Consider the following 12,117-nt stretch of genomic DNA (forward strand, 5'->3'; position numbering starts at 1 on the left):
AGCCGAAAGCGGACAGAGGCTTTTTCAGGTGTCCGTATTGTGGACTTTGGTCGACTTGGGCTAGCGTTTTTTGTTGACAACCGAAATTTTTGGATTTCTTCACGGTGACCGCTTTAGGAACTTCAATCTTCAAAAACTTCAGTTTCCAAAAACTTGAAAGACCGATCGAAAACTGTAGTTTTTTTTGTCTGTGCGTGCTAATTATGAATAAAAGGTTGTCAACGGTGCATCACTGGAAACATACTGCAAATTTTTGGGTGAATCCCGGATTTCAACCAACCCGATTCAAGCAAGAAAATTACAAAATTGTCATAAATTAACTTTGCAAAAAAAAAAAAAGTAAATTTTGTGAAATCTTTAGTTCTTATAAATTAAATGTTAAACTATGGTTATTAGGGTAAGATACTATGATTTGAACCTAGTAGCCGATCCGTCTACATTGAACCGACCGAAAAAGGACCAAAAACAGTCCAAAAAACGATCTAAAACCAAAAAAAAATGTCAGAAAATTGCCACAGTTTTGGCAGTAACGAAATAACGTGATACAGCACCAAAAAAATTGAGAAAAACTTTCGGAAAAGTTTTTGGAAAAAAATCTTGAAAACTCAAAAGTTCTAAGAATTAGCTGACGAGTACTTGAAACTTGTCCGATTCTAATCTCTACAGTCGCGTAGCCCTATATAAAGCAACTCGTGTCTTGAATAACTTTTATCACCGGTTCACTCCAGGTAGTTTATGGTACCTCGAGACACGATTTCTTAAAGTTTGCTTGAATCTTGACAAGTTTTTGCTATGATTAACAACGCTTCATTCTTCGAGATCAACTGTTGAAATACATCTTTGCACTTTTCTACCAGACTCTCAACTCGCACACTTCGTTTCTTAGCCTCTATTGTCTCTTTCAAAGAGCTATGATAGTCTAACAAATTTTTTAAATGTTTTTCTCGCCTCGTATATCTTTTTAGCTTTAACAAGATATACGAGGCGAGAAAAACATTGAAAAAGAGTTGTTAGACTATCATAGCCCATTGAAAGAGGCAACAGAGGCTAAGAAGCCAAGTGTGAGAGTTGAGAGTCTGGTAGAAAAGTGCAAAGCTGTATTTGAAAAGTTGATTTCGAAGAATGAAGCTTTCACAATCATAGCAAAAACTTGTCAAGTTTCAGGCAAACCTTAAATTGATTTGGAAGCTCATTTACACCAGATAACTTGTATAAAGAATCAAGTGATCCATCAGGCCAGGTCTTACTATGATTGCGTGTCTTCAGATGATGATACTGCAGCAAAATCCTATCGATGGAAAGCCCCCGCAAGATCTCTAAAAGCTGCGTCTCTACGATCTAGTCGTCTTCATAGTATAAGATCTAAGGCAAGTTCAAGGACTACCAGAGAAAGAATGTTTGCTGTCAAAGTTGCAAAGAGAGATAGAAAGGCAAAATGAGGCAGCTTTGAGATTGAGAGAAGAGGAAGACAGACTAGAATGCGAGAAGAGAAAATAGAAGCTCATTGTTAGGACATAGAATGGGATTAAGAGCAAAATCATTTCGAGCATAAAAGAAAATTTTCAAGGGAACAGTAGGAACTGCAATATCACATAAGTAGAGAACAAAGCAGGCTTCAATTCGAAAAATTAGCTGGAGGGAACAGGAAAAGGCTAGCCGAGGCCAAAATAGCAAAAACTGAATTTCAAGATGACATCACCGAAAGCGATGACGATATTTGCAAGTCTGAATTACAAGCTGTCAGTCAATTATCAGGGGCAAGCGGTAAGCGTACTGCTGATTGGGTTGACAATACAGCAGCGGAAACTGCAAATGTAACTCTGATAAATCCAAGCTGAAAAGCTGGACCTTCGATAGTCAATTCAACAGTTCTGGTTAGTTCAGTTGATCCAAATTTTGCGTTATGATTAGCACGTCATCTCAAAATAGCGTACCATTCTTCGGAATGACAACAGCACCAAGCTTTTTTGTTTCTAGAGAAACAATTTGACATTAGCTCCTTGTTTTACAACGTTTGTGCCGTGATGTTTACAAAACGTTCCACTGTCTTCCGATCCGTACATCTCCAATAAGTCAGTTAATAATGTAAAAATGCCTTTTCTCAAAGTACATCTTTCATTCGACCGTCGATTAGCGTGAAAGCATCTGCTGCTTTTAACTACCCAATGAATTTGGATTCATTTGTTTCCAATAACATGAATAGCCAACCGCTTCCCTCTCAGATTCCTTCAATCACTCAACCGTCTTACTTTGGTTTCGAAAACCAACCTAGAACTTCAAGCTGGGTGCCTGCTGCTAGTCGATTTTTCATTGTATTAGCAAAAATTATATGCTGCAAAAAGTCGGGCCGGTAAACATGAACGCTTTTACACCCTTCACAAGCGGTGGCGCTGTATACTATACCGCAACTCGAAGTATCCCACAATATCTGCCTGGCATCCAACAGCCTACTCAAATTCCAGTCTACGACACGTACAATCAGTTCCAACAGACACCACTAACCCGTCTTCTTTGTCATATAAGCATTTAACCCTCGAAGACATAGCCGCTTTTTTCCATGAACAGGAAAGACCCTTTACCTGAATGTAAGCTTACGCAGTTAAAGGTGAGCTTCTAGTGTGGCACGAGTGGTTCGGACAATTCAGGAGCGTAGTAGATTCCGCACACTTGACCAACGATATAAAGCTTACTTACTTGAATACTCTGGTTACAGGTAAGGCAAAACTCGCAATTGCTGACTTTTCTTATTGTGGTGACTTGTATCCTGAAGCTCTTAAGACTCTTGAGAGTAAATTCAGTCAACCTCACACATATGTGAACGCTCATTTAGATAAACTGAGCAAATTCTTAAGATGCACAACTCCGATTGTGTGATTAGTTTTGCATCTACGATATCGAGCTTGGTGGTAGTATTCAAATACCTTTACTACTACTCAGAGCTCTCGAGCACGTCGGTCCTCAATCAAGCGATCGCAAAACTACCTCCAAACATGAAAGAAGCTTGGGCTATGCATGTTGTCAGACGACATAGGTCCCGACCATCGTAAGTTGAGTTCAATGATTGGTGACAGGAGAAAGCGGACGCTGTGCATGGGCAATAAACTTGGTTTTGCTTGCCTCCAGGGTAATCACAAATTCCGAAAATGCCCTAAAGCCAGGAAATGTTCCAACCTAATTGTGACAGCAACCATAATGAGCTGCTTCACGGCGCAGAACGGGTATTTCTTCCTCGAGAACAAGAACAACGAGTAGCGAATGCCAACAGTTCGGCTAGTAATACCAGCATAGAAATTACTGAAGTGAGGACTTTTTCCGCATCTCTCAGTGTGCATAAGGATCTCTGCTCCCTGTGATAGAGCTAGAAATTTCCTACAAAGGCACCAATACCAAAGCGCTGGTTTTGTGCGACAAAGCTTACAGCAACTCATGCATGTCGTCAAGCCTTGTAAAACGCCTCCATCTTGAAGGACAAGATTTGAAATTAACCGTCAATAGAATCAATACTACAGAAGTAAATCATTGTCAGAAAGCGGAGATTACCGTGTCTTCAAAAACTGCTGAATCCAAAATTGCTTTTGAAGTTTCAGTTTACGTTCGAGAAACCCTCAGTATTGGGTCTGAAACGATTGATGTGGCTTCGCTTTAAGAAACATACCCGTACTTGCAGCCCATAACTCCGTCAGTCTTAAAATATTCAGATGTAGAGCTTATCCTAGGACAAGATGTTTGCTATTTCATCAGACCTTTGGAGTATTTTCATAACCGGGACCAAAACTCTTCTCATGCCGTCCAATTAGCCGTTGGTTGGGTTTTGAGTGGTCGTTTACCGTCCACATGTGGTTTAGTTTCCACTTGCTTCAAATGTAGCATCGAGGATTTCACTCTAGTCGATCAATTCAAGTCATGGTATGAAAAGGAGGCAAATGGTACATACAAACCGTTGATGCCAGATCATCAGCCGATAAAAGAGCCTATAGCATTCTTCAAAGCACTATCAAACATGATGGTTTCCGTTAGTCAGTCGGAATGCTTTGGGCAGATTAGAATGTGAAATTGCCGAACAACTATTTCTCCGCACTTGTTCAGCTTAAGTCATTGGAGAAGCGCTTAAGTAAAGACGATTCTCTGCGCCTCCATTATCAGAAAACAATAATTGACGATATCGAAAAGGGTTATGTCATTCGAGTCGAACTGCATGACCCAAAAACACTCCATTACCGTGAGTGGTACCTACCGCAACACCCAGTCATCAACCCAAACAAACCCGGAAAGGTCCGAAGAGTGTTAAACGGAGCTTCCAAGTTTCATGGGTTTTCACTCAACAAATCGCTTCTTGTTGGTCCAGATATGTTGCAAAGCTTACTTTATGTCCAACTCCCTTTCCGTCAACATAAAATTGCAATATCTGCCGTCATCGAGGGAATATTTATCCAATTCGTTGTTCTTTGGGAAGACCAACCATCTTTGCGTTTTCTACGGCGGGAAAACCCATCAACAGAAGTGATGGTTTATCAATACACTCGTCATATATTTGGAGCACGTGACTCACCAACGTGCGCAAATTTTGCTCTACAGCAGACAGCTAAAGACAATGAGTCCAATTATCCTGAAGCCGCAGCAGCTATTCGCGAAAAATTTTACATAAATTGTTACTCGGACTCCATGCCGAATGCTGAACAAGCCGTGAACCCAAGTAGAGATTTAGTTAAGGTGCTTAGTAAAGGAAGATTTAAGCTGACCAAATTTATCAGTAATATTCCTGAGATCTCAAGGAAGCTAAATCTGAACAGCAAAGAAATCGAAAATTAAAAGAAATAAACGTAAATCCCGATAGCTCATCGCATGTCTTAGGCCTGAATTGGGATCAGAGAAAAAACACCCCAGTAGTAAGTCGAGGTGGACGTCGTGATCTGCAGAAAGAGATCACACAACGAACCGTGCTAGTTTTGTGTCATCAGTGTTTGAAGCCATTGGTTTCGTTGCGCCTTATACGGTATAATCCTGCCTTTAGTTGAAGGAAACTAAATTTGGCGTCTTAAATGTCAACAATGGGACGATCCTCTGCCTGATCACATTAAAGACATGTTTTTGCAGTGGCACTCAGGCCTACCATTGCTAGTAAAAACGACCATCCCTCACTTTTACTTCAGTGCGCTTGTAGATACGATAGAACTACACATGCTTGGCGACAGTTCGCTCGAAGTCTTTTGTGCGGTTGGGTTTCTTCGTTGTCGCCTGTCAGAATCTCAGGAGACAGAGGTCAGTTTCGTGTTTGGAAAGGCTTGTGTAGCGCCAATAAAAGCCATGTCTATACCCAAACTCGAACTGCAAGCAGCCTTAGTGGCTACTCGGCTTAAAGAAGACATTCATAAAGCCTTGAATATCAGATATCCCAAACATTCATGTGGTCTGACAGTACAACTGTTTTACAGTGGCTCCACACAGACGATAACAAACGTGTATTCGTAGCCAATAGATGAGTGGTATCACGTAGCAACCAGTGATAATCCCGCAGACACAAGAACACGTGAGATTGCAGCCGAAGCGCTTCGTGAATACTGTTGGGTCAAGGGATTGAGTTTCTTGAAAACTGCTGTCTGGCCATTTCAACCATCTGTAGATGTTATCAATTAAATACGCCCCAAAGAATCAGCTGCAGATGTAGTTGGAGTCTCTCTACTTGCTAACAAATCAGATACAGGAGCCAAAAATCCTATCATTAATTGAGAAAAGTTCCACTCTTCTAAACTCTTGTGCATAGCAGCATACGCTCTAAAACTCCTTCCTTAGACACGCGCACTTCCGTTAGTCTGATAAAGTGTACCGACTCTTCGCAACTTGAAGTTGCCTAGGCAAAGCTTCTCAAGCTCTCCCATATCGATTCTTTCCCGGCAGAAATCAAACTGCTCGACAGTGACAAATCCGTAAAGAAGTCTAACCGAATAGTGGTTTATTCTCCATTCATAGGGCCAAATGGTTTTTCACGCTCATCTGGTCGCATTCGGCGTCTAAATGAAACTAGTTTCGAAGCAAAGCATCCTGTGTTACTAGATGGTCGTCACTATCTGGTGAAGCTTATCGCTCGCTATCTTCATCATCAGTCGTTTGATTACATGCGCGCAGCTATCCAATCTCGGTTTGCCGTCTTGAAATTGAGATCAACTCTTTGTGGAGTCGAAAATAGTTGCGTTCCCTGTCAAAAACGCAAAGCTAAGCGCGTCAACTCCATGATATCGGATCTCCCTCTAGAACATTTAGGGTACCGAAAACCTGCCTTTTGTTACTGCGGAGTTGACTATTTGGTCCATTTCATGTATCTGTCCGTAGGAGCTCAGAGAAGCGGTGGGTTTTTCTCTTTACTTTCATGACGACACGATCGGTCCATATTGAAACTGAACCTTCTATGGATGGCAATTCTTGCGTCATGGGTATTGAGAGGTTCATTGCCCGCCAAGGAACTCCGTTAGTCATCTGGTCGGATAACGGCACAAACTTCTTCGGCGCCGAGAAGGAACTGATAAAGTGCATCTAAACTTGGAATCAACAGGCTGCCAGCGGATTAGTACACGAAGGCATAAAGTAGAAATACAATCCACCTAGTGCGCCACATCATGTTGGCTCATGGGAGCGTCTGGTAAGGTCCTGCAAGCGGGCATTCTATTTGTTACTGGAAACACGCAAACTAACGCCAGATGTACTCGATACAACATTCTGCTTGGTCGAGATATCTTTAAATGCGCGACCACTTACTCCAATAAACAGTGATTCGGATAGTTTGGAAGCTATTAGGCCTAACCACTTCCTGCTTTGGCAGCCAAGTGCGACATTACCTTCCTTAAGCTTTGAAGAAGATTTCGACCAAGGGAAACGGTTCGTGCATGCGCAGGCATATGCAAAAGCAAATTGGTCACGATAGCTAGGCGAGAATGTGCCAGGTCTGAATAAGCGAGCCAAGTGGCACTCCTCTCCTGAACAGGCACTCGAGACAGGCGATTTAGTGTGGATAGTAGAGTCCGCCAACCCCCGAGGTTATTATCCTTTATCACGCATTAGAACGCTTAACTTCGGAGAAGACGGTGTGGCCCGATCCGCAATGCTAAAAACCTTCAATGGTGACATTACCCGTCCGACAGTAAAACTCGCACCCATCCTCGCTTCCTTGGGGCCGAGGATGTTGCCACGCAAATAACTTCTCAGCAAAACCTGAAAACCGAATAAATTGAACTAAATTAAGGTCGTTGGCCGATTGGTCTAGAACAAAGCTTCAAAAACTGACCAGACCGGTTCGGCGTAGGTTCGAGTCCCCCAAAAAGCCAATGTTTTTACCCAAACCAAAAAGTAAAAATGACTAAAACTAATATGAAAACATAGCAAAATGACCTTTTTTGACATGTTATTGCCGTCTGTATGTGATTTAACGTATATCACAAAAATGCTCTTATGTTAATACGTAAAGACTTGAATATGCCGATTTTGTAGAATGATTTATCCGTTTATATCGACAGATTCTGCAATTTACGCCGTTTACAGAAATAATTCAATTTGGTTACATCTTTCACTTGCTTTTTTTTGTGAGATATTTTAGGGTTTTGAGTTAAGCGCGGTCACAGTATCCTCCAGATGCGACTGCTCAAAACCCTTGTTTCATTTGGGTTGTCATTTTTTAATCTAAATTTTTGAAACATCATGAAAACGGCATGTCTTGGAATCTAAAAGGTTTTTAAGCATTCCCATTTGGAGGCAAGATTTGTAACTCCTAAATGTACTTTGACAGCAACCCACTATAGGGTTAAGGATTTCAAATTTTGTAAAAAAAATTTGATTTTATGGTTTTTTCAAAAAAAAGTATCAAAAATTCAAAAAACAGCGTATCTCAGATCCCAAGTGTTAATGAATTTTCTAAATAATTTGAAGGCTGTTGAAAAAATCTGAAAAATGTTTTATCTAGGGAACTAGGAAGATTTGAGTAGTCATATTTGTAGGCAAGATTTGCGACCCTTAAAAGCACCAGCGTATTTAGGGGGCGGACCAAAGTGTCCCCATTTGTACTATTTTGAGATATCCAAAATCCATTCTTGGCTGACTGACCTAACAATTTTTCTAAAGGCGCCTTTGGCGAAAATCTATACTAATTTTGAGGGGCGAGAACCCGCCGAAAAAACGCAATTTTACGTCAAAATTTTCCAAAAATTGCCTGAAAACGCCTTTCATTGCCTGTTTTTTTTTTCAAAATTTTGTCTGCGATCCAGAAAATTCGGTCAAAATAGGGTCTTATAAAGATTTACGAGAGCTCAAAAAATCAATTTGGTCGAACGATTAAAAAAAGGTCGACAATTTGTTCAGCTGTAGACCCAGGGGCGTATTTAGGGAGGGGGGCTGACGCCCTTCCCCTTAGAAATTAGACCCCCTCACCAACCAAAGGGTCCCCCCTTTGGGATTAACTTATCCATTTTCTTCCGTTATCATTTTCAGCCAACCCGTAAAATTTTCTAGAGGCGCCTTCGGCGCCAAAGTGTACTAATTTAGAGTGGGTAGCACGCGCCAAAAAACGCGATTTTTGTCAATTTTTTCAGAAGGTGACTGAAAACCGGTTTTTTGGGCTGTTTTTTCAAACATTTGCATGCGGTGCAGAAAAGTGTCAAAATAGGGCTTTCATAGTGTTCTGGAAGCGCTCGGAAAATCAATTGGGTCGGCCTTAAAAAAAGTTCGGCAAAATTTTTTTTTTGAAAATCCGCCCTTCCTCGAGAAAATTCTAGATCCCCTGCTCAAAAGTACCCTGACAGCGCCCCACTATAAGGTTGGGAATTATAAATTGTGTTAAGATTTTGATATCAAATATTTCAAAGACTCATAAAAAACGTCATAAGTTTAATATATCAGAAAGTGCAATAAAACTTCAAAAACAGCCAATATAAATTTAAATCGAACCAAACGACCTTATTAAGTATGACGCTTAACAATGAAAATTAACAAGTTGTTCATGACACTTAAAAATGGCTTTATCACTTTCAATGAGACTTCTTGTTTGCCTATCTCAGATTACTCATCTTGATCAGCCTTGAAACTTTAGACAGTTTTTACGCTGTTTTGGTTGCAATTGATTAGCATTCCCTATTTGGCTACATGATGATATCCAATAATTTTAGTTAGCTGTGATTGCTAGAGAGCAGGGGCGGCTCTAGGATTTTCTTGCAGATTTTTTTCGAATTCCTGAAAGGGAGGGAACGCCCGTCCCACCTCCCCCGTGTTAGAGATTATTTGAATGTGCTCTTGATTCAAGTTCTTTTTGGCTTAGAAAACGCATATGAAATGTTTATTTTTTGTTTAAAATAAATGTGGTATTCGATTGTTATAAATACTAACAACTACACCTACTTACACATAACTATGATAAAAATCTCGAAAATTATCGTTGATGAAGGTATTTTCAAAAAAAAAATTTAAGCACCGACAATACACTTCACTCCGAAATGTTTCCGAACAATTGATAATTACAACAAATCTACGCAAAGCAGACGACTCCAACCAAAAATTTGCGGTAAAATAACTCGTGTGCTACAGATCATGTTCGTAATATAATAAATAATTGTTTTGAGCTCATCGTCGAACTGAAGTTGAATATATCTGCAGATCAATTATATAGGATTTCCAGAACTAATAGGAAAGCGACAGCTAATGGGAAAAACTTATATTGTCAAAGTCTAACGCTGCTCATGGAAAATTTACATCCCAAACTGAACAATTTTCGTAACAAATATGGCTCGTTATCAGTTGAATTGCAAAAAGCAGATCTAAAGATAGGTTTTCAGTTGCAATTGCAAGAAAGATGGTAGCTGATATGTGCAGAGGACAATTGGATAGACTAGTTTCACTACATTGTATCCACTGGCCGGAACAATTAGGCTTCGTGTTAGCTGCCCGGCACCGATTTTGTCCAGCAGTCGACCTTCACCCTGTAGAATCTTTGTCCCACTTGCAAGTTAAATCGGTTATTTGGCTGAAACACCACAAGTCACCTCGGTCACAAAATTTTACTGAGTCATTATTTTTCAATTTGTTGTCTCACCAATCACTTTCAGTTTGCCAGCAAAAGATGATAAAATTGCTGTTACCTTTCTAACTTTGCAGTGCTCCTTGCTCACAAACACGGCTATATCCCTTTTCTTGCTTTCTAAAACACAGCAGTTCATTGAAAATCGATAGCTTCAAATGCTCAAATTTTACATCGATCAACCATATTTGAAAAGCTATCATCCTGTCCTTTTCGATCTTAAATATAAGATCAAAAACAGCAGGAATTCAAATAATAAGTCAGTGAACAGTCAAACAGAAAAGCCAAAAAGTCAAGTCGAGTCTCACCGGGGCTAGATTGAGTGTTCACTCCCAGTCTCTCGTAGCACTCCTCGTGCAAAAAATAGGGCGTGTTTGTGACACTGAACAGTCTGTAGTGTCCACTAGGGCTGTCGAATTCGATCAACACCAAGTCGTTCGCTCGGAAATCGTTCAGGGCTATTTTAATCTGAATAGGAAGGACTAAGCTCTGAGGTTGCTGCATCGGTGGTGATGTTCCAGGAGGACTCAAATTAGTTGACAAAAGCGTCGATTTGCTGTTGTCCCCGCAGGATGATACGTTCACACTTTTGGTCACGTCACAATGAACTAAGGCTGTCCCAACTGAATCTGTCAGTGGTTTCGGTTGACTGATGACAACAGACATACTCTGAGAGTGGTGAATTCGGTTCACAGTTATTGACTCCGAAGCCAACTCTTTCCACTTGTTTCGTTGTTTAGAATCAACCTCACCAGCTGCATCCATTTCACTCGTTACTGATCTGTCCATTGGAGCACCTAATGTGCGCAAGCTTTGTTCCAGAGAAGCTTCCCCAGTTGATGATTCTGACTCAGACTTTTCCAGCAGCTTCAATTTCACTTGTAACATTTTCACTTCCCTTCTCAGTTTGACTATTTCCGCATTCTTCTCTTTTGTTAACGCATTCAATGCCAAGTTGAAAGAAGTCTGAAAGAAAGAACTCTAAACAAGGTGTTCTCACGCGACAGAGTTCAAAGGGATTTTTTGTTACTTTCGACAATGTCAGCATATTGTAGACAATTTAAGCTGATCAACATTAAAAAACAATACCGTCAAAAAAAATTTGCTCCATTTTTGAAAACAGAATTTGACATAGGCGAAGCTGTGCTTCGCAAACACAAGCGATGAAGATGCAAAAAAGAGCTCTAAACAGGCAAAACAAAGAGAAATAAGGAAAAAATTTTAAAAAAACAGATTGAAAAAATTTGTTATGATACAGAGTATCACGTTCTCACATCTTCTCTATGAACGCGTGTAATTTTACTAACACTAGCCGCCAACAAAGCAGCTACAGTTCTATCTAACAAATCTATTAAAATATTCCGGATTTGAATTACCGACCCGTCGATTAGGACGCTCACAACCTCACATATGCACCAGAGTTGCCTGGAAGTAAACTAGAGGCCCAGCTAATACTAAATCTGCATATTCTAATATTTTAAATAATATATTATACTGATACAAAAATGGACTTTCAAAATTTCAAAAAATGGACTTTACGCTAAACCCTAGTTTTTGTCTGCGCAAGTAGCGGATTAAGCGCTTATTTAGAGGACAAAACTACTACTCGTTCTTTCAATTGAAGTCTTTATCGCAGATTTGGTAGGGTAATTTTCGAAAAAAAAGTGAAAAGATTCCAAAAATCGATCAAAAATTCAAAACTATTTTCCTAAAACCATAAACTTTGCTCTTCTGAACTATGGGAAGAGGCTCTTTTTTCCACACCCTGAGTTGGACGTTAAAGATTTTCTCACTTTGATTTTTATATTGAGCCCTTAATATCAGATTTATCTAGTTTTCGAGAATTCAAAAAAAAAACGGTTAAAACAAAAAGATTTTTTTCCGAAGTCCAAATCAGCTTTAATACAAAAAAACAAGCAGAAACCGATTAAGCAGGGAAAATCTAAGCATCAAATTAGTTTTTATGAACTAGCAAACTCAGAATCAGCAGCTTAGTTTTTGATAAAGAATAACTTTCCAAAAAACGGGCAAAACATCAAATATTGAAAACTTTATAGGCCATATAA

General features: G+C 39.9%; 1 protein-coding gene across 1 annotated transcript; it reads right to left on the reverse strand.

Moving 5' to 3' along the window:
- Positions 1-9,299: 9,299 nt before the first annotated feature.
- LOC134845276 (uncharacterized) lies at positions 9,300-11,031 on the reverse strand. Its single transcript, XM_063862224.1, has 3 exons — positions 10,360-11,031; positions 10,113-10,171; positions 9,300-9,997 (listed from the first exon to the last, which is right to left on the reverse strand). Exons 1-3 carry the CDS (start codon positions 10,937-10,939, stop codon positions 9,911-9,913), a joined length of 726 nt encoding a protein of 241 aa, XP_063718294.1. The 5' UTR covers positions 10,940-11,031; the 3' UTR covers positions 9,300-9,910.
- Between the last annotated feature and the right edge of the window lie 1,086 nt (positions 11,032-12,117).

The sequence above is a fragment of the Symsagittifera roscoffensis genome, chromosome 1 (genome assembly GCF_963678635.1).
Source record: "Symsagittifera roscoffensis chromosome 1, txSymRosc1.1, whole genome shotgun sequence".
Classification (NCBI taxonomy): Eukaryota; Metazoa; Xenacoelomorpha; order Acoela; family Convolutidae; genus Symsagittifera; species Symsagittifera roscoffensis.